Genomic DNA, 23,619 nt, shown 5'->3' on the forward strand with positions numbered 1-23,619 from the left:
AAATTAAAACATATCTATGGAAATTCTCAGTCATCCAGGTCATGGTTGTCCCAAAGCTGCTTTTTGCAAGAGGCAAATTGGACTTTGGGAAAATCCAGTTGAAAAAAAAAAAAAGCACCTTTGGGACATAATTAAAACAAACATCTGTTGCCTCTCCACGTAGGTATAGCCAACGCATCGCCATCCTAAAACCAGCTCTGAGGATTTCGAATAACCTCCTGACTCTTGCCAGTCCTTGACTTTTACCCAGGACGATTTTCCAGAAGCGGCAATCGCGGGGGACAATCCCGGCACCTCCTGGCCCATCTTCCTAGTCCGGTGCTCCGCTTCCCAACGCCTAAATTTGAGTTTGGCAATTTGAGTTTGTCTTATGCCGGATCCCACTCCCCATAATGCGCGCGGTTGTTGTTCTGGGCAAAGGCGAAGTTGTGGCCCAACAAACGCAAGAGGAAAAAGCGGTGGGGAAAGGAAACCCACAGCACAGAGAGAGAGAGAGAGAGAGAGAACCACGTTGGGGAGGCTGCGAGTTTGGACGGCTAAGGGGCGGAGCGCGCCATGCCAATTCTTCTCTCATCTCCAAGGAGGGCGACCCGCCAGGCTCTCCTCTCCTTGTGTGTGGGGGGGGCACCCTCACAACCGCCCCCCCCTGAAGGGGAGATCCCTCCGCGCCCCCTTCCCGCGCTTTCCGCGCACCTCCTCCCCCTCAGCCGCCTCCCCCTCCTCTTCCCCCCCCTTTCGCTTTCCCGCGCGTCCGCTGGCGGGGGAGTCCCGGATGTTGGCCCCTTGCCCCGCTGCTCCTCCGTCCAGGCTTCCATAAAAGGGCAGCGCCTTCCCTCTCCTTCGTCCCCCAGGCCTCCCTCGCCCTCTTCTTCCCCCCCCCTCACCCTCCGTCCCTCCCTCTGTCGCCATCCCCTCAGGCGGCGCCCCCGGCGGGCGGAGAAGGCTTCGGGGGGGCGGCGGCTCCCGTCCTGGCTACGTCCGCAGGGCGGGGAAGAGAAGCGAAGCATCGGGCGAGGCAGGCAGAGGGCAGCGGCGGCGGCGTTGAGTAGTGGTGGGGGGGTGTTTCTCTGTCACGCTCGCAGCGCCGACGGGGGGGACCCGCAACGCACGCACGCAGGCGCGCGCGGCGGAGGCAGAAGCGAGGCCGGGGAGCCCCTTGAAGGGAGGTGAGGACGGGCAGGCGTGGGGGCTTCTCCCCTCGCGCGGCAAAGGCTCCTTCGTTTCTCCTCTGCTGCTTCCACGTCATCCTTGCTCGGTCGGTGGACGCGGGGACATCGGTGGGGTCCTCAGGGGGATCCGTGTGTGGGTGGCCAGGGTGATGGGTCGGTTTATGTGTGTGTGGGTAGTTTGGAAGGTTTGCGTGTGCCCTCTTCAGGGTCCTAGTCCCTTTTGAGGTAACTTGCTTGCCTTTCTCCCCTGCAAATAACGCTCGCCGCGTTTTCAGCCTCTTCTCACTCTCCGTCCTTCCCACTCTTTTTTTTTCCCCCAGGCCTCCTCCTCTTCTGCTTACCTGAGAAGTTAGCCCTCCTCCCCACCCCCAGATTATTTTTATGGGATTCTAAAGATCCGATGGGCACATCTTTCTTACTCTGTGAGCATTGTTTTTGGCTTGGTTGGGACATCCGTTGCTCCTTTCTTTTTCTTGCCTGCTACAACCCCGTATAATCTTGAATAATGCGCCTTGGAGAAAAGGAGCTTGCAAAAATTTTCTTTCCCTGTGCGAGAGTCCCTTATTTATTGCTCATGTGGTGCTTTAAGATGTTTATGCAATCTGGCTGCCGCTGTGAATATATCTATGTTTTGTAGGACGAGTCCTAGGAGATCGTGGAGGTTATTATGGCTGAAAGGATGTGTTTTGCTCCGGTGAATTATTCGGATTTTCTTGAGTAGTTTGGATCTTAAAAGGGAATCTGTATCCTGAACTTCGGGGTCAAAGGGACTTGTCTCATTAACATATTGTAGGGACAAATAAGATCCCTGAAGAAGGGAATCTTGGTTTAAACATACCTGCAAACTGAAACTAAGCAAGGCTTCAGTTTATATTCCCTTTAAATTTACAAAGCCCTTGCTGAGCAGCTGGAAATCTGCAATCTGGGTCCGCTCTCCCCTTACTGCCCCCCTAAGTAAATGGAACTGAGTTGGGAACTTCCTCCGTTTTGTTACTTCTTTACAGCTGATTTTAGGGAGTTTGTTTCCCTTCCTTGGTTATTTCTTTTTCTTGCTCTTTCTTTACTTTCCTCACTGCTGTGATTTCCTTCACTTGAATGGGGAAGCAGGGAAGCTGCTCCTGAGCTGTGAAGCGGGAGGCTTCAGCTTAACTAATGAATGCCATTTCCTTTTTTCTGTAGAAAGGAGCATAGAAAGGAGCAATGACGGCTCTGGACGGTATACGGATGCCAGATGGCTGCTATGCTGATGGAACGTGGGAGTTGAATGTGCATGTCACAGACTTGAGCAGAGATGTAACACTGAGGGTCACAGGGGAAATACATATTGGTGGCGTCATGCTGAAACTCGTGGAAAAACTTGGTAAGTTGCAATAGAAAGTAGGATTACAATGTTGGTGCTTTTCTGAATGCTGTATAGGGAAATGAATATTTTATCTTTTTTTTTTTTTGACCAGATGAATTTGTTGAAAGAGATCAAGCAGCCTACAGAATGGAACAGGACTGCTGAATCTATAGCGGCATATTACAATCACTGCTGTGTATTTCTTTGCTTTGTCCCTAATATTTTATTTCTGCTAGTAAGTTCAAATTTCATAGAGAAATACAGTGAGCAGTGATAAGATATTAACCTAGTTTATGGTATAGCAAACTGGTTCTTAGATGAACCGAAATTAATAAGATTTTTAAAATTTCAGTAATTATTAGGATTATATTTCCCAGTTGTTTAAGGCTAGAACGGTTAAATTGATATATGTGATATATGCTGTAATATATGTCCTTAAATCTGAATACACACTTAAACCTATTTGGAGAATGTATTTAATTTTTTAAGAACATTTATATCACTGGCCAACTTAAATGCATAACTCCAGGTGACAAACAAACAATTTACGAAACAAAAGAAAACACCAGAGTTAAAAATAATCTGATACAAGAAAAAGAAACATCTGAGGTATCATGTAGCAATTTTACAAAAACAAATGTGTACATTGCTCTCCCCTAAAATCCTGACAACTGGGTCATAACAACCTTCTGGAAGGCTGAGAGGATTGGGTCCTTCAGACCTCAGGGACAGGCTGTTCCATAGAGCAGGAACCACACCCTATACTATGATGAATGTGTTGATGAACTTTTAATTAGAAGCCAACATTAAATGTGCTATCTAGCAAAAGTGCTATATTGAAGTGTTTGCTGAAAATGCATATTGCAGGGAAACTTAAAGTTCTGCCTGACATATTTTAATATGCCTCTTGTTTATTGAGAGATGTTATTTGAATGTGCAGTCACAAGGAGAATAATTAAATGAATGTTTTTATTGCTCTGCTGGCTAGATATGCTAACCTTTAAATGCCTTCTCAAATACTGAATGATGTGCTGTGGACAGAAGCTTCATATAGAAGTCGTCCTGCTTGATCCTCTGTTGTTCTGTGTGTTGTCATTGACAAGGGCTCCTCTGCTAGGCAAACTGAGAAAGAGTAATTAGCACATCTTAACCTGTATTTTAAATATTACTGTGTCTTTGGGTTGCCATGGCAAAGAACTGTGACTGGTTCAGTTTGCCTCTGCCATCAAATGTTCCATTCTTTGAGAAGAGTTCTGAACTAACCCAGTATCAAAAAGTGGCATAAGTAAAAAGCAATTTTATTTCTTTTCTGATTGCAAAGAGTGTTAGGAAAAGCTCTGCAAAGATTGTATAATTGAAAAATTTTAACACAATGCATTATTGTAGTTATTCTTTTATTGTTTGGTTCATAAAATAATTAATTTTTTAGACTAATCGGCAAGAAGAATCTTTATTGTTGCAAAAATATTTCTCCTTTGCAAGAATGTTTGCTGCCATAGCAAAATTTTAATTTTGGTTTTCTGAAGTGTGTGAAAATGACCAACTTCCTTAGTCAAGTGATCTTGAATCTGATGGTGTTATGGCTTGTATTGCAGTCTCAGAGATAATTATACTTCCCCAATTAACTATTTTTCCCATTTTAATAGCGTAGTACATCAAAAGTTCTGATCAAATCGGTGCAAATCATAGTTATTCTTTGATAGACATTGCCTTGACATTTTGCTTTTATTGCTAAAGCTGCTACATCTTATGTAGACTTCTGAGGTTTAATCTAGTATTAGTTATATAGCACATATCATATTTGTTCAACATGTCATAGGCCATGTCTTGGAGGTTAGGAACTCACTGAAGTACATGTGCATTACTCAGTTACTTTGCACTATGTTTTCAATCTTGAGCAGAATACTGTATTAAGTGCTAAAGTTCTTGTCTTGAGGCCAAATGCTGAGATATAGTCAGTTGGTAATTAAAATATTCCTTCTGTTAAAATACATATGAAGTTGTTTGGAGTGTTAAAAACAAGTACTCCCTATCTGGTCTCTAGCACATCTTTGCTTCACTATAACAAACTGATTTGTTGATTAGTTGCCCACTTAAATAATTTTGGTGTTGTTAAACCACCCCCATCCGGTACTGTATTAACATTTTACACTGATGTAATAAGGAAGGAAAAGCAGATATAAATACTTGCTTCAAAGGGAAGCTTATGTTTGTATGAAAAAGTCTTATTTAGGTTTGATTTGATTTTAGGAACTGGAAAATCAAAGATTGAATTAATTGTGGGATCAGCATTCTTCAGTTTCTACCCATTTTAAAATACTACATTTTTCATATAGGCCAGTATATGAATGTTGCTGATGATTTTGGTATATAATTTTCTTAAGTGTAGGGTGGAAGTGGCTGTTAAGTTTGGTTTAAACTGGAGTGTATTTTTATGGCAGCTTCATTCAGTCTGCTCTAGATTTGAATGTTGAGATTATTCATTATAGCATTGTTTCATTTTGTTATTATTTATAATGATTTTTATTTTAATGTTACTTTTGGGAGGGAGGGTAAGCCACTTGGAGCCTTGTTGAATTAATTGACATATACATTGTAGTAAACAAAATAAGCAGTTAATAAATATTGTTTATGAAACTATTTTGCAGCTGGGTTAATAACAATCCAGAAACAAGATAATCTAGCCAAATTTAAGACATTGATGCTCAATAGCTGTTTAATAGTTCTTTTAGTTTTCCCCCCATCTCATAGTATAATCTCTGACTTCAGATAATAAATAGAGAGGGAGGGAGGGAGGGAGAGAGAGAGAGAAAGAGAGAGAGAGAGAGAGATCTCAAATTGAAAAACTATAGGTAGGAGTGCATAAAACACAAAAGGAAAAAAGCAAAGCAATTCTTCAAAAATTTGTTGTTGCTTTAATGCTAAAAGAGTTAGCATTTTTAAAAAAATACAGTGTTTAATTTGCAAATATAACTGTTAATTTGTGGGTGCTAAAGGCCCAGTCTGTACTGAGGTGCTCTGAGCTTGGTTGTTTTCTTGCAGACATTTCATTACCCAAATTAGATAACATCATCAGTGCTAGTAAGGAGTAGGATTTGCTCTCAGTTTATATTCTAGTGACTCAGTCTGTACCTCCTATTTTGATATGACAAGAGGCAGAAAGAAATTAGGAGATTCATTCTGTAAAACAGATGTGTTATTTGATCTTGTGAATAGCATGTTAGTACTGTAAAATCAGTGTCTTTGGTGTTTTACTTGGATCTAAGGTTTATTATTTGTATATTACCCTGTAGTAGACATAACTGAAAAATCTAATCTAGGGATATTTGTAGCTTCTATATATACTTTTTGTTTATTTTTTGCTTTTGATTGATTATGCATTTGCTTTAGCAAAATATAGTGAAACAGAATGTGTTGGGATGAATAAGAGAGGTTTGTACAGTGATAATCTGAATATATTTACAGATTACAGATACAGATTAACAGAGTTGGAAGGGACCTTGTAGGTCATCTAGTCCACCACCACCCCACCAAGCAGGAGGCCTACACCATTTCTGACAAATGGCAGTCCAATCTCTTCTTGAAAGCTTCCAGTGATGAAGCTCCCACAACAAAGACAAGCTGTTCCATTGGTTAATTGTTCTCACTGTCAGAAAATTTCTCCTTAGTCATGTCATATGTCAACTTCTAAATTATACCAAGTCTATTAAAAAGTTATTGAGATTTCTGTCCATTAGGCACAATTCAGTTCCTGTGCCACTTCAAAAGTGATTTATGACCTTTAACTTCATAGATATTTTTAACTGAATTTAATCCCTGGAAATATACCGGTAATAAAATAGTTTCCTTGAATATCTTTCAAAATATAGAAAATAAAAATATGTTCTAATTTATCTTTTAAGAAGAAAATTCAGGAAATGATCTTTTTAAAAATGACTGCTATCTCTGCATCCCTTAGCTTTAATGAAGATTTATGATGTAATATGAATAAAACACCAAGAAAATGCAGCTTTACTCATTTACCAGTTGTATTGCACTACAGATTTTACAGTAATGGGGGCAGGACTTGCAAATTCATTAAGCTGAATTTGTAATGTCTTCCCTTAAATAATTATGCTAAATAAAAGTGCTGTTCAAATTATCGCTGTTCCTGCTTTTCTTTAAATGTTAACTTTAAATATGTTTGTTGTGTGTGGGGTTTTTTTTTTTTTTTTTGGTTTTTCTCTGCAAATAACTTTCCACTCTTTTTCTGTCTTATTTTTAGTTAGTTTCTGGCTCACATTCAAAAGTTTTATATACTGGTAGGATAATATCCAGGCAGATTGAAGATTTCCATTTTCCCATTTTTTCCCATTTTTTTCCATTTTCCCTCCATTTCCTGCTCAATTTCAAGAGGCTTTTAAAACTATCATGAGCTTAGATAAATAATTTGCATTTTTCAATCGGAGACTGCAATTTGAGAAAGTGAAAAAAAAAGTAGTGCTTTTGGGGATTGCACATAACTGAGTGCCTTCAATTAATTGTTTGCTGGGAGCGTTAAACAGGGTTAGAGAGGGTTATTATTTGAAGTGCTTCTGCAGCCTTTATTACATATGCCAGCAGAGGGTCAGCTAGGAGCAAAGTAAAAATGAAGTTGGGATAGGCTAAAAATGGAGTAGGGGATAGGAATTCCAAATTGTGCATGCCAAAAAATGCCCAATTCCATATAAGTCTGAACAGCTGCTAAAGTCAGGCATTATATGCTGTGATTTATAGAAATGGCAAGTATTTCTCCTTTCTACCAAAATCATTTCCCCCTCAGATACTAGGATAAAAGTACCTACCATCACTTTCTCACATTAATGGGGAAGTCAGTTTTGCGGCTCAGAGCCAGTGTTTATAGGAGTATAAAAGCCTCAGTCCCCAACACCATACCAAACTAAGCAAGCTCCTTTAGCATAATCTTGCTTGCTTGCTTGCATTGCTCCATCCAAGGCTGAAGGCTTCCTGTCCTGAAGGCTTCCTATGATCCCAAACAGAATTTGGGATCATACCATGCCAGATAATTGCTGCTTTGATAAACAATTCCTTTTCTTTGTGACAGTCATGAATGATGGGAAAGATCTGTATCAGATGTACTGTTGAGCTTTCAGTCCATAGGTTCCGAATGCTAGCATAGGAATGAACTAGGTTTCAAGGCAACTCTTAATAACTCAGAGGTTTTGATAGAGTTGGTTTCAAGGCAACTCTTAATAACTCAGAGGTTTTGATAGTTAAGGTGAGTATATTTCATCAATATTTATTTATTTATTTTATTTTATTATTTTTTTATTTTTATTAAATTTGTATACTGCCCTTCTCCTGCTGGACTAAGCCAAAAATAAAAAACATTCCAATACAAAACTTAAAATTTTTAAAAGAATTACACAACTTTGGCCCAAAATTTAAAACATCCCAACTAAAACCCATAGACAATTAATCGTATCATGCGTATCTCCGGGGGCAAATCGTTCCAGAGGGCAGGTGCTGTCACAGAGAAGGCCCTCCCCCTGGGGGTCGCCAGCTGACACTGCCTGGCTGATGGCACCCTGAGGAGTCCCTCTCTGTGGGAACGTACTGGCCGGTGGGAGGCTATCAGCGGCAGAAGGCGGTCCTGCAAATACCCAGGTCCTATGCCATGGAGTGCTTTAAAGGTGGCAACCAAGACCTTGAAGCGCACCCAGAAGACCACCAGAAACCAATGCAGCTCACGCAGGAGAGGTGTCACATGGGAGCGCCCCCTCGCTCCCATAATCCCCTGCGTGGCCACATTCTGCACCAGTTGAAGCCTCCGGGTGCTCCTCAAGGGGCGCCCCATGTAGAGAGCATTGCAGTAGTCCAGGCGGGAAGTGACGAGTGCCTGAGTGACTGTGTGTAAGGAGTCCCGATCCAGAAAGGGATGCAACTGGTGAATCAGGCAAACCTGATGAAAAGCCCCCCTGGCCACAACCGTCAAATTTAGAATTTAGAAATTTAGAATTTCTTAGATAGGATGGGTGGTGTAGAAAATAACTATATGAACATAATGTAATTTATATACTAATCATTTTAGTATAAATTTATGTACTAAAATAATTTATATAAACATGTACAATAATTGTCAACCCAGCTCCTTTTGCTATATCTTGTTTTTTTATTTATATTTTATTCAGTTGCTATGAAACGGTTTATAATTACAGTGACACAAAATATATTCTACAAGGCCTGAGTAAAATTGAATTCAGATGCTAGATTGCATTGGGACTTTGTGCATGGTTCTCAAAAGCTGTGATTGAATACACCTAAATTCTCCTATATTTTCTACAAGTATTCTCTTGCAAGAAACTTTCCCTTGGGAAAATGGGAAACAAAGTGGAAATGTAGGAGCAAATGGGACATGTTCATAAACAAGCTTTAAATAAAGTAAATGACTTTATCTGCTAAGCAACTATGGATGTCCTTTTTGAACAGGAAGTGACATAAAACATTTGGCATTCTCATTCAGTTGGCAGAATTTGCTGCAAAGTAAAACTGATTTGCCCTTAAACAAAAAAATGTTCCTTTGCTCACTACAAATTTGAATTTTTCCTCCCTAAAATTACTATTAAATATTACTACTTAAGAATGTTATAAACTGATTCAAAATATTTTTCCATCTTGCTGTAAAATAATCTTCATGCTTTTTGAATTATGGATTCCTTTACCACAACTTGAAGAATTAAACAACTGCTTTGGATTAGTCACAGAAATGGAATTTAATAAAATAGCTTATCCTGTTGAAATTTTATGACTAAATGTGCTTTCTTCCTATCTCTCCTAGTCATAGCTTATCGGGAATAATATGAACCACACAAGTATGCACATTTTAGCAAACTCTACATGTATACATTTTAGCTTTATGTTTTTCTTGTGTTTCTAGAAATCTGCCCACAGTTGTAATCTAATTTCAAAGTACTGTGTTCAAGAATGGCCCAAATTAAACTACCGTAATGAGCATGATAAAATGTTATCAGAAAAGATTCCCACAGATACCAGGTATCTCTGAGCTTTGATTTCAGTTCATTTGCACTTATTTATTAGCTAGGTAGACAGTAGTAATTATCTTCTGGCTTAAAAATTAACTGCTTGAAAAGAATAAAATATTCTTGACTCATTGTTATAAGACTACTGAGAAATAGCATTTGAGCTTATTTGGTCTGAAAGACTGCAGTCTTTCACCAGACAAGTTAGCAGTACTTATTTTTTCTTTCTGTTTTAAAATACCCAGTACATAATGGTCTTTCCACAAACTAGAGAAGGCGTCTCTTGAACTAAAAGCCCCTCTCAGGGTTCAGGCACAGAAGTGTGCCAATTGAAAATGGAATGTCTTGCATTGAAACTTACTTGGGTCCTTCTCAGTTAAGCAGAAAGAAAATGTAAGAAACAATCCTATGTGCTCCAACACTATGTGCAATGTAGCATTGCAAGACACAGTCTCAAGTACAGGTAGTCCTCGACTTATGAACATAATTGAGCCCAAAAGTTCTGTTGTTAAGTGAGACATTTGTTAAGTGAGTTTTACCCCATTTTATGACATTTCTTGCCTCTGTTGTTAAACGAATCACTGCAGTTGATAAGTAAGTAACCCGGTTGTTAAGTGAATCTGGCTTCCTCATTGACTTTGCTTCTGAGAAGGTCACAAAAGGTGATCACATGATCTTTGGGACACACCAACAATCATAAATATGAATCAGTTGCCAAGTATCTGAATTTTGATCACATGATCATGAGGATGGTGCAAAGGTGGTAACTGTGAAAAATGGTCATAAGTCACTTTTATCAGTGCCACTGTAACTTTGAACAGTCACTGAATGAACTGTTGTAAGTTGAGGACTACCTGTACCGTCGTGGATTTTTTTTCCCTGGAGGGGACAGTGCAGTTGTATGCACAATTAGTAAGCAGCCCCACATTTTGAAAAATGAAAGCTAAACTGATAGTGTTAAAAGTAATGGTGTTATGTTCAAATACTGCCTTGGGTCAACTATAGAAGTATTAAGTAATCTTGTTACAATTATTTCCCTCTGCCTAATTGGAACTAATATGAGTCTGATCAATAGATAGTTGTTCATAACAAGAACTTGCACAACTATAAAATACTTAAACACATACGAGGAGTGCTGGTCAGATACTTACAGAGGTATTCCTCAACTTACAACTGTTCCTCACATTGAAGGCTATTACAGCATCCCTATGAGCAAATGATCACATTCTGGGAACATAGTAACCAGTTTACATTTACAATAAATGTAGCATCCTCTGGGCACATGGTCACCTCTTTGCAACCTTTCCAGCCTGCTACAGTCAATGGGGAGAAAATGGCAGGGAAAGTCACAAATCATGGTCACAGTCTTACCAAATGACTGGTGATTTGCTTAATGACCGCTGCAAAATGGTCATAAAATTGATGCCTTAGTTAACCACCCTGCTTAAAGATGAACGTTCTGGTTCCAATTTTTTTTTTTTTTTTAATTTGATTTATATGCCGCCCTTCTCCGGAAACTCAGGGCGGCTTACAATGCGTTAAGCAATAGCCTTCATTCTTTTGTATATTTATACAAAGTCAGCTTATTGCTCCCACAAACTGGGTCCTCAATTTACCCACCTTAGAAAGGATGGAAGGCTGAGTCAACCTTGAGGTTGACTTTGTGGTCATAAGTGAAGAACTACCTGTATCTGCTACCAAAAAAAGTATGACATCCCTGGAAGGTCCATTGTTCCAATTGGCAGTCATAATGGCCATATGTTAATTACAGATAGCTTCAGAAAAGGTACTTTATAGCTATAAAGCCCTTCCAGCTGATATGTTGCAAAAACCTTCCCTCACCATTATATGGTTGCATTTCATTTGCTTGGCAGCTGGCTCACAACTATAACTGTAACATCCTGTGATTTGTGACATTTTTTGCCCACTTCCAGCAAAAAATGCCTGTTTGGGAGAGTCAGTTCATACTTACGATCATGTGATTTTCTTGGCAACTACCATAAAATTGATTGTAAAATTGGGTCCGGTCATGTGTGTGTCTCAACTTACAACTATTATAATTCATGATTGAAATTCTGGTCCCAATTGGGGTCACAAGTCAAGGTCTACATGTATATGGAATATATATCCCTGAATCATACGCTATTAACACTATTGCATTACATATGGGATACAGCAGTCTTCCTGAGAAAACAAAAATCCATTAAACGAAGAATGAATAATTTAGCTGTTGTGGGTATTGAAGCCCAATACAACTAAATAGTACTAGAACTATTAGTACTAGAACTTCTAAACAGAAGCATCTGGATTGAAGGCACAGTCAAAATTAGATTAGAAGACTCATAAAGTCTGTTAGATTACAAAAACAAAGAAGAATAAATACTGGCTAAACCTTAAGTTTGGTTTTAATGATTAACTATCTAGGTTATAAGGTATATGAATAGCATGTATCTCAGCTATACTGATTGTAGACCATGATTTGATGTTTGGATTTAAACCCCCCCCCCACTTTGAATGGAGCGTGATTATAATGACATCCATGTAGTTTTCTTGGCAGCAGTACAGAAATATTTTTAAATCCCTTCTGAAGGTTTTGGTGGGAAGGGGCAGGAAGTGTTAACTATAGGAACATAAGAAAAAGTAATAACTGAAAACCAGAGGCTGGTAGGGCAGTTTGAAATACTGTGTCTGGCCTGTATAACACCCTTCCCACATAGACATTGTAAAGGTCTATTTACAGTAGTATAAAAGGAAATCATAGCTTTTATGTTAAATATGCCAAATAATGGCCTTTACAACAACAAGGGAAAAGAAGGTTTATATGCCAAGTATGACAGATTTGCTGTCTTCAGTGTGGGAGATTTTCTTTTTTGGTGCCTTCTAGGCTCTGTGCTCCTGGATTGTTTTGTATGATTGATCATGTAACCATAGCAGCTGTTCTGTGAATGAGCAGCCCCCTTCCGCAAAAACAAGTGTGGTACCCACCAATCAAAATGTAGAAAAGGACAGTTTAGAACAGGAGTGTCAAACTTGCAGCATCGTGTTGTTGTCACGTGATGTATCACAACTTTTTCCCCCTTCGCTAAACCGGGGGTGGGGGTGGCCAGCATGTGATGCATACGATCCTTGGGCTGTGAGTTTGACACCCCTGGTCTAGAAGAACCCATTAGTGTAAGTTGTATGAATCTGGCTGAGTATTTTGAGGACAGAATCCCTCACAATTGCTTCAGATTGGAAGCCAGATGGAATTTATTGAGATGACGATGGTGTCATGCCAAATACAGACCAGGATGATTCTAATACAATGAGTCTGCTCTGGATATGCTGGACTAATGTCAGGCCCAGGGATAGGCAAGCGATCAAGCACCTGAATCTGACTGTGCCAGCAGTCTGATGACAAGTGTCCTGTTCCTATGCAACTGCCACAAACATACCATACAATCTTGATAACAGAGCAGAGTTGCTTGACATGCTTCCTTACCAGGGAAGAATGGCATCTGCCTTAATTGATTCTCACCTGGTAGTGGCCTTATAGTTAAATGTTTGGGACTTCTTCATATGGAACAACCAATTTAAACTGAACCCTCTGCATTTGAGAACAATTTGTGAATCCAGAATCTCTGTCACAACCTTCCCATGTGTGCCTTGAATTGTGACCTAACCATGTTATCTGTCTATGAGTCCCTATGAGACAGTGACTCATTGCAGTCAAATATTCTGTTCCTGTGAACCTTGCTGAAGTATGTGCGTGACTACATACATTAACCTTCAGTAGTGTTCACCACTGTATTTTCTGAGCTGCCTGTGGGTGTTAGGAGTTAAAGGCACAATGCTACATTGGTTCCACCCTTCTCTGAGCAGACTGTTTCAGCCTGTGCACTGTGGATGAGAAGTCAGACTCTAGGATGCTCTGTTATAGGGTTAGAATTTGGTCTTTGTTACCCTGTTTTAACATCTACATAAAACTGTTGTGAGTGGTTATGTCAGTTTGTGTAACATATCATAACACCAGAATATATATCCATATTCACATTGCCAACATGGACCCAATAAGAGATCCCATCTCAGTGCCCAGTGGCTGTCAGTATCTGGGTGGGAAAACGTAGGCTCAGATTCTATCCAAGCAAAATGGAGCAGCCATTAATTCAGTAATCGCCTGATTCCAAGATTGTATTATTATTCTTCACTCTTGATAGGGTTGTGTTGTCTCAGAGGCCAAGCTCTCACGTTCACTCAACAAGTATGCGGATACCATGGCTAGGTCCTTTGAGAGCGCACCTGGAATGGGATGCCCTGAGGACAGTCATTCATACTCTTATCATCTTCCATTTTTATTGCTGTAATGCATCACGTGATGTATTGTGATGGTTTTCCCCTTTGCGGAGCTGGGATGGGTGTGGCCTGCGCATGGTGCATCTGGCCCGCGGGTCACCAGTTTGACACCTCTGCTGTAATGTATGCTATTTGGGTCTGCTTTGGAGAACCACCCACAAATTTCATTTGGCCTAGAATACAATAGCTACTGTACTGCCCTGATAAACCACTGTTGCAGGAGCTATGCTGATTGCCAGTATAAATATAATTCAAGACACTGGCTGTTGTCTTTATGGTCCTATAAGGCTTAGAATCTGGCTATGTAAAGATTGCTTTTCATGCAGATTTTGTTAGAGAATGCCAGCTAAGGTCAGGTGGTAGGAGAGAGCCTGACTGTAGCATTTTTTCTAAGCAGCTCCCTTCTTATGGAACAGTCTGTCTCCTGAAGCATTGCTAGCAAAAAAAAAAGCAAAAGTTGCTTTAAAAAAAATCTTTTGAGGATTAACTGTGCACCCTAAATGCCTATATTTGTATTGTTTCCATTTTAATGATTGCATGCAATGTACTATTGTTACTTTAATATTTGTAAACTGCCTAGACCTACAGGGATTTTATTGCACAAATACATAAACAAACACTGGATGTCAATACTTTTGTGCTGTTTTAATCATTCATAGCTCTATATATAAGGATTGGCAGTCTATTATTATGAGAACGCTGGAATGTTAGGTGACAGAGGTATCGATGGTTTACCTAGTGAGGCCACAGGTCTCACGCTGCATCTGAATATGTGAGTTTCACAGGAAGAATTGGGTTGAGATTTACTTTCCTTGTCTTTCTCCCATGTTCTATCTCTTTGCTGCAAACACAATATAAGCTGTTATATTGTATCTGTTATAAACTATAGCAAGGTGGGGTCCATTATATATGGATTATAATCAGAAATGTTCAAAATTCAGCTGTGTAGGAATGAGGAGATATTGTGGAAAAACACTAATGTATCCACTTGAGATCAGAAGGATGAGCAATAAATTTTGTGTAAATTGGGTATTCTGATGATGTGCGGTAAACTGGTAATCTGGAAGACCACATTCTGCAATTGATTCTGGATATTGGTACTAAAGTACTAAAGCTTTTTATCTTTGAGGGAAAAGAATCACTCCTCTTTTCCTGAAAATGCTCCTTCTGAATAGTTCTTTGGCCCCCTGTTGAATAACTATTTCTGGGCCATCTCAACATTTCTTTTTTTGCAACAGCTATTAGAAACTCTCTGAATTTTTGCCAGCTTTTTCTGGTTTTCTGTAACTTCTTGCAATTATTGATAAAGGTTTAAAACATAATTAGCCCAGTGCAGACCTGGTTTTGTTGATTTCTTAGCCATGGATAAATTATCACAAGCAGTAATTGGGGGAGGATGTTTGTTGATCTGTTCCTCTTTTCTTCTGTTGTTAAATTTGGTTAGTTGAGTTAGGATGGAATGCACAATCAGCCTTTGATACCATAGTCTCAGTCATGGTGCTATAGTTATTCACTGTGAAAGCTGTGAGAAAAAAAGAAAGAAAACTGAAATTCAACTGCTGTTCTATTGGCAAAAGTCCTATCTGTCTGGCGAAGAAAGCAGGAGGAAATTACGCTTCCTTAAAACTCCCTTTGTTCCCCAGTTATGGTCACTCGGTCAAGAGAGTCAGGGACATAAATTTGAAGGGAGAGAAGGATGTGAAGTTTCCTATTCTCATAGCAAGTATTTTCAGATCATCTGTCAAGAAATAGTCTTTTAATTTAGCATTTACTCCCAGTGAATCAATGCTATTTCACTGATACTAGTTTCCAGACGATGTGTCTATAACCTGCAGCTTCAGGATATAAATGCTGTCCAAGCAAAATTAAATACCGTAGAGAAAGCAAACACTACTTTATTTAGCTGAAAACATAAAAGTTTAAAAGAGAAGCTATACATTTTATAGTGAAGAAGACATATATTTTTGGAGCAGACTTCAGACTTAACGGATTTACCATATTAAACTAAACCTATAATCAGGACATCAAAAGAGGCAAGACAGTCTAGTTCAGTGTTTCTCAACTTTGGCCGCTGGACGATGTGTGGATTTCAACTCCCAGAATTCCCCAGTCAGCTCTGAGAAACACTGGTCTAGTTGGTTTCTACAGTGGCTGTCCCAACATCTCTGGGAAATCCAAATGCAGTAGAATGTTCAATGTTCCCCAGTTATGTTAAGAAGTGCACATGTAGCCCAGGGGTGGGTTCTAAAAATTTTTACTACCGGTTCTGTGGGCGTGGCTTATTTTGTGGGCATGGCTTGATAGTCATGTGACAATTATTTAAGATTTAGCAGAGGTACTGGTCTACCAGGCTTTTAACTGCTTGCAGAGCTGTACCAATCTACTCATTTATTTTTGCAGGCACCGATCTACTCATGTATTTTTGCAGGCACTGGTCTACCCATTTATTTTTGCAGGCACCAGTCTACCCATTTGTTTTCTTTTAACACTGATCAGCTATAGGGTGGCCCTTTGAACCCCCGCAGCAAGAGTTTAAACAGTTTTTTTCCCTCTAGCCATCAGCTGGGACTCAGGAGGCAGCAATAGATTGGGGGTGGGGCCAAATAAAAGGTAAGAATAATGCGGGGGTGGGGGGTTGGGGGGCAGAATCGGTTCGGTGATGTCATATCGTCACCGCTACCGGCTCGGCGGAACCGGGAGGAACCTACCACTGGTGGAGCCTTGTCTTCCATGAAATTTCCCTAATCCACTTAAAGCTGGTTAGCATTGTTGTCACTAGCAGCATTTCTGGTTAACAAATTAACTTTATAAAGTTGAATTCTGCCCCTTACAAGAAGCACTAAAATAGTCCAATGCGTTCTTTTTGTGAGACATTTTGTGTAAGCAAAGTCTTGCTCATAGAGCATTCTCTCCTTCAAAAATAAATTATTTAATAAAAGGAGGATTTCTTTTTTTTCACTGTTTCTTGGTATTTCAATGTTTTTCAGTTTAAAAAAATTGGGTAGTGAGACAGTCCCCAGGTTCAGTTTCCAGTTTCTTCCTTGGTTTCATCTCTTCATAGCATTGAATAGATATAAAATAAACAATCCATGTTAAAACTTCCTTCCCTCTTCCCAAATGAAGGATTCAGTAGGAAGAATATCATGCAGGATGCACTCAAGTTTCTTAAACCTGGATGAAAGATCTATCCTTTGTCTCTAATAGGTTGTGGTATGCCTAAATTGTCAAAAGCCAATGTAAAAAAATGATAAATCTTTTAATATTAGTGTATTTTTCGGACTTTAAGACGCACCTTAGTTTTTGGGGAGGAAAATAAGAAAAAAGCTGATTGGCAGGTGGATCGGCATCCTAGAATACCCCCAATCAGCTGTTCCCAGAGTTGAATTTTAGCAACAGGTTCCTTGGTTGTGAGCTCTGTGCCTTGCTTTTTTTTTTTTTTTTTGCTTTTTTTTTCTGCTTCTGAAACTTCTGAAACTCTGTTTCAGAAAGAACTTTTTTTTCTGCCTCTGAAAGCCTCTGAAACAGAGCTTCAGAAAAAAAGCCTCTGAGGCTCTGTTTTCGAGGCTTTTTTTCTGGAGCTCTGTTTGGGGGCTTTTTTTTCTGAAGCTCTGTTTGGGGGCTTTTTTTCTGAATCTTCGTTTCTGATGCTTTTTTCAGCCTCTGAAACCTCCATTTGAGAAGCTGGGCGGGGCGACATTCGGAGACTAACATGCACCAGATTTTCACATTCTTTTTTGGGGGGGAAAGGTGCTTCTAATACTCTGAAAAATATGGTAATTGTAGCCCTGTAGGCTGATAAGAAAGCCAGTGCCTTTTAAATTTAAGTCTAAACTTCTACTACTTGAGAGTTCATAAACAACATCTTTCAGTGCCGAAATCATTCCCTTACTCTTGACATGTTTTAGAGAAGCAAAAGTTTGGACCAGAGTTCACCATAATCACTTGACAGATTTCTTTGAGAGCAGCCAAGTCTTACTGCATGCTGCATGCTTTTCTATATTTGGCTTTGTTTAATTTGACGATAGAATGCCATGCTGTTGAGAATTGTGGCTGCTGCTCCTCTCTTCTTTGTGTAGTTTAGCTGAGATTTATAAGAGCCCTGATAAGGTGGCGTACATTATTAATTGCACCCTTTGCAAGCATTATTTGCCATTGTGCTTTGAACAGCTAAACTTAATTTAATCATAAATCAGAAGTCATATAAAGCTTACCCAAAATGCTGCCTTTACTTGCACGATACTCAAAGATTAATTTCAAATATCCTACTTACGCCATCACATAAGATCAGTTATCTGGGAGGTAGGAAAGGCATTGAATTCTCTGGTCCTGTATTTATGAAATCCTGTTCTAAGGGAGCGAACTTTATTTACTGGAACATTTGTATCCAGTGGGAAAGAAGAGAACTGTTTCTGTAGCAATGCCTCAATTCTGAAATATTCTCCAGTTGGAGGAACAATTACTATTGGGACACATCAGGGAATTATTAATAGTAGCTGGGGATGCAATGCAGATGTTGGAAAATTTAACTTGGACTCAGCTTAATTTGTGCTGAAGTTATCCGAAGTGTTAATAACTTGTTATGCATATTAATGCACATATCCTCTTTGGCTATATCCCTAGCATATGGAATTATCAAAATACCAAAAGTTATTTTTTTTTTCACTGTGAGAATTGGCTGAAAATATGATTAAGTAACATGGAAGGAGAAATTTAGCTTGACTTGAGGGGATTTTTATCTTTACCTCTTGGCCATCCCTGGTGGTGTCTCAGGTGCTATGGTAGTCAGATTTGACCCTGCTTAGTTTCTGAGTTGGCCAGGTTCTGCCAGCAGCTGTGACATGCGTAGGGGTAGGGTGGGGTGAATAATTGATGTTAACTAGATTTTCATACATTGAATGAAATCCTTATTTCACTCTTGTCTTTTGCAAGAATAACTGGCTGATATAACATGATATAAAAATCATCGGTATTTTATAAAACATATAAAATATGTTTTGTCTAAGCACTGTGAATTTAGTTGCTCACTATTTCTCTTTAATTCCTAATTGTGTATCTTTGTGCTCCTCCTAGATGTCAAGAAAGATTGGTCCGACCATGCCTTATGGTGGGAAAAGAAGAAAACCTGGCTCCTTAAAACACACTGGACTTTAGATAAGTATGGAATACAAGCTGATGCAAAGTTACAATTCACTCCTCAACACAAATTGCTCCGACTCCAGCTTCCCAACATGAAGTATGTAAAAGTGAAAGTGAACTTTTCTGACAGAGTCTTTAAAGCAGTATCTGACATCTGCAAAACTTTCAGTAAGTATCTATGATTTATGGAACCAATTATTACTTTTTTCAAGTGACAAGCAGCCAATTTTAATAGCTTTGTATTACCTAATTTTTTGTCCTGCAAATATACATTACAGATAGCCCTTGACTTATGACTGGCCATTTAATGACCATTCAAACTTAAGATGGACTTAAAAATGCTATTTACAACTGCCCCCTGCAGTCACATCATCACAGTTCAGGTATTTGGCCACACATTCACATTTACAACCAGTTGCAGCATCCCATAGTCCCATGACAATGTTTTGCAACTGTTTTGCACTTTGGGTGCTTATCAGCGGTGAAATCTGGCTGGATATATCCGGCTTGCATGAGCCCACCTGCCAGAATGTCATCATGTCCCGTTTTTGACCCTCTCGCGAGTGCGCGCACTCACATTTCCAATCCGGTAGCGAAGGTAAGTGCATTTTACCCCTGGTGCTCATCCTGACATCACTGGCTTGCTGGATTCACTCTTCAAGCTAAGTTGTAATGAGTTTACTTTGTTTTAGCTTAGCATGTGTGAATTTGTCACTGTGTTCTTAAAATCAAAGCTTGTATTTATGTTATGTATGGAAGTAGCCATTGTGATTCAATAAACCTTAATTAAACAATAACTTTTTACACACTGAGAATCCAGCTTTTTCCTTTTATAAAATCAAACTTTTAAATTCATAAGGTATAGAAAGTTTTAAAAGATATACTGATTACTTAATCTTCTTGATTTCTGTTAAGATACATTTTTAGAATAAAGAAATGTCCTTATTTACATTCTAGAAAAGTTGAGCATTAGCTGTACTAACATTTAAGCTATTATCATTCTAAAAAGAGCCAAACTGAAAAGGGTTTTTATTTTCAAGCTGATCAGAATTGACTCGTTTATTATCTAAGTTAAAATATAAACATTTTTAATCCAGGTTTTCGGTTACTTTTGTATTCAGTTTGCTGATTTGATTTGTTTTATTAAATACTGTGTTTACTTTTTTTATGGTTAAGTGCTACCTTTTTTCATAGGAGTAATATAGAATAGGGGATTGCATTTGGAGAAGGGGTTAAAATAGCATCTTTTTTGTGCAGCTGCAATTTAAGTTTTTTTAAAATCACATTTGGACATGCTTCAGTGTTTTCTGTTTTCCTTTTGTTTTAGTTTAGCCCTTCTTGTCAATGCAGAACCTGTACCAATTAGATAAAACAAACTATAGAAGTTTTCTTTCAACAAGAAAGGGTTTAGTTTTCATAGTGCCAGTGAATCAAGACATTAACTAATATATTCCTCTACCTTTAGTGCTTGGAAATTCAAAGCATTAAAAACAGTTAACTAATCTTCATTTATCAAACAGGTTTTTTTTTAACATGTAATGAAGGAATCTACTTAATTAACCTATTCAAATCTGCAAAAGAAATATAAAAATAGTATCAGCAGCCTTTTAGATCCATGGATTCTTGTTAAAACTGAAAAATTAAGTTTAATTGTTCTTAAAATTTTTGCAGATCTTATACTTGCTTACTTTTTCCTGACTTCTTTTGTGTTAACAGGCAAATAAAAGTGAATAACTTTAGCAGTGTTTCAAGCTCTGTGGACTTCAATTTCCAGAATGCTCCAGTCAGCATTCTAGGAGTTGACCTCTACACATCTTAAAGTTGATAAGACTGAGAAACAATGAACTCTATGGTATTAATAGTTATGCCTGCAGTCCTTCATTAAAATTATTGCTCATTCTCATTCTGAATGGCAGGGATGGGTAATGAAAATTGAATTCAAAACTGAATTTATTTATTTCATTAAATAATGCTGATTTTGTAGAACGTAATCATATTGAATGTGTAATTTGAAAGTATATAATGAAACATGTACTGTACAGTCAAAACTGTTCAAATATTGAGATGATCCTCTGCAGTTCTTCTTTGCAGATTGTGGTGGAAAGCAATTTTTAATAATAGTGACATATCTGAAGAATTAATTTTACCTTTTAATCTGTGTTTAGGTTTAGATCAGGGCTGTCAAACTTGCCGCCTGTGGGCCAGATGCGTCATGCACTGGCCACACCCATGCCCGGCTTAACAAAGGAAAAAAAAGTCACGCTATGTCATGTGACGCTGCTGTGATGACGCGAGTTTGACACCACTGATTTAGATTGTCCTCCAATAGCCCTCACTTAATGACCATTCAGTCAGTGATTATTCAAAGTTATGACAGTGCTGAACAAATGATAGTTAAGACCAGTCCTCAAAATTATGGCTGTTGGAGCAGCCCTAGGGTCATGTGGTCAAAATTCAGGTGCTTGGCAGTCCACCCACATTTACAACTGCAGTGTGCACGTCAATTTTCTCCACCTACCTATCTTCCCCCCTTCTCTGCCCCTTTGGCTGCCCTTCAGTCCTGCCACCCCCAGCTAACTTTCACCAGCTTCCTGCTGCTGCTGAGGTGGCACATTGGCCTTGGTGATGCATGCTTATCTCTATCCCCCACACCCCATCTTTGCCCCTTTGGCCACCCTGCACTTTGCCACTGCCTCTCTGCTACCTTGACCAAAAAGATATAGAACTAGTACAAGGATTAATGAATTTAATCTGTCAGTGACCTTTTTTTTTAATGAAACGTAACAGTGCAAATATAATGCATGAAAATATACAAAGGAAGTCTTATGATTGGATGAGAAAACTATAGGAGCTTCACAGATAATTCTGTCTTTGAGATATGCCATCATCCTTTTCTGTATTAGCTTGGTGAAAATAAACTGGATTTGTTACCCATATAAGGAAGACTTTTTCTGAATATAATTCTATAGCTCCTTCATTCACTTAATTTTCAAAGGTTGCCCAGATAGTTTCTGATCAGTGAAAAATCCATTGTAAATATATATGTGCTCATAAAGATTTGGGACACAGAGATTTTTTTTTTTGTTGTTGTCTTCAGCAAAGAACAAATGGTATAAAAATGTTAGTTATTGAAAGTATGGTACTGATACCACAAAGCCATTCACAAATTCTATTTAATCTGGCTTCATATATTTCATGTTTATTGCTGGAATGAAAATAAGAGAAAACTATACTATGATGTAAGTGATTAGACAAAACCCAAGAAAATGTTGCCAAAGGCAAGTTTTAAACTGTCAACTAGGATTTTCAGATTCACAGTTCAGCTTTTGGCTATTGTGTGCATTCTATTCTTGCAGCGTTTTGGCTCATCCTAATAAACATACCATCTGTTTGTGGATTTTGTGTTTTTCCTCCTGGAATATTGCTGATATCTTTCCTTTTTCTACATTAAAATAGTTCTCATATAAGGTTTGCAATACTTTCTCCAGCTGTGATTTTCCCTACCCCCAGCTTGGCATTCCTATTGTGTCTGTGCTTTCTGCTGTAATTTAGAAATAGAACCGTTGAAATTCTAGCTAGCAGTTCACTACTGGGGGTAAAACTTTCAATACTGTATCAGCCGTTTCCAATACACTGGAAAAAATAGTATTGGCCTTGTCCACCTTCTATTCTCTATCCACAGAGTAGGAAAAAAATAGAACATTTTTCAATTTAGCATGTACCTTAAATAAAATTGAATTTGTCAATTAAGTAGTAAATTAACCAGTACTTACAGTTTTGTGAATTACTAAAACATTTTTGTTCTGACCAGTTAAGCAAATGAATAGAGAATGGTTTTCTGTTTTTAACAAGACAGGCTTCTGGCAAGTAACCATGGGGTCAAATGAGAAGGACATACCTTTTATATTCGTGAAGGATGTACCTTTCAAATTCGTTAGATGGTTACAATTTGTGGCACATTTTAAAATGCAACAAATATTTAACCAAATTTTAAAGTAATTTCATAATTATACGGCTTTAGGGCATGAAAGGTAATATTGTAATGATAAAAATACCTGCACCTCTGAAGGAAAGTTCTCTTTGTGGAATCTTTGGTGCTCTCCGAACTTGGTTGTTTGCTTGCAGGTGTTTTCGTTACTTGACTAGGTAACATCAGTGCGAGTGAGGGTGGGGTTTGCTCCCTGTTCAGCTACAGTACCTTGCCCTGCCAGTCTTGGTGGAGGTGTAGTACCCTAATGTTTATTTCTATGTAGAAATCTGAAATCTCTGTTTAAGAAAAAACGTGAAATAATGTAATGTAACAGTAACAGAGTTGGAAGGGACCTTGGAGGTCATCTAGTCCAACCCCCTGCTCACGCAGGAGACCTGTACTAGGGATTTGAACTGCCGACCTTTCTGATTGACAAGCTCAGTGTCTTAGCCATTGGTCAAAGTTTGTGCATGCACTTGCATAGTGTTAGAAGATAGATAGATAGATAGATAGATAGATAGATAGATAGATAGATAGATGATAGATAGATAGATAGATAGATAGATAGATAGATAGATAGAGATTTAGTTGTAAAGTAGGTAGGTAAGTAGGTAGGTATGTGGGTCGGTGAGTGGATGGATGGATGGATGT

At 38.8% G+C, this 23,619-nt stretch overlaps 1 protein-coding gene across 18 annotated transcripts in view; it reads left to right on the plus strand.

Moving 5' to 3' along the window:
* The first annotated feature begins 979 nt into the window (after positions 1 to 979).
* FERMT2 (FERM domain containing kindlin 2) overlaps positions 980 to 23,619 on the plus strand; it is a 74,672-nt gene continuing 52,032 nt past the window's right edge. For 4 of the 18 annotated variants that reach the window (XM_034433368.3, XM_034433371.3, XM_034433373.3 and 1 more), the window contains exons 1-3: positions 980 to 1,166; positions 2,349 to 2,529; positions 18,933 to 19,166. In XM_034433368.3, the coding sequence (XP_034289259.1) occupies positions 2,370 to 2,529; positions 18,933 to 19,166 (394 nt within the window). In that variant the 5' untranslated portion in view covers positions 980 to 1,166; positions 2,349 to 2,369. Of the gene's footprint in view, positions 1,395 to 1,819; positions 1,864 to 2,348; positions 2,530 to 18,932; positions 19,167 to 23,619 lie in introns of those variants that run through there. The other 14 variants (XM_034433370.3, XM_087881900.1, XM_087881925.1 and 11 more) reach the window with 9 other exon arrangements.

The sequence above is a fragment of the Pantherophis guttatus genome, chromosome 1 (assembly GCF_059756535.1).
Source record: "Pantherophis guttatus breed Tessera chromosome 1, ASM5975653v1, whole genome shotgun sequence".
NCBI classification, from domain to species: Eukaryota; Metazoa; Chordata; class Lepidosauria; order Squamata; family Colubridae; genus Pantherophis; species Pantherophis guttatus.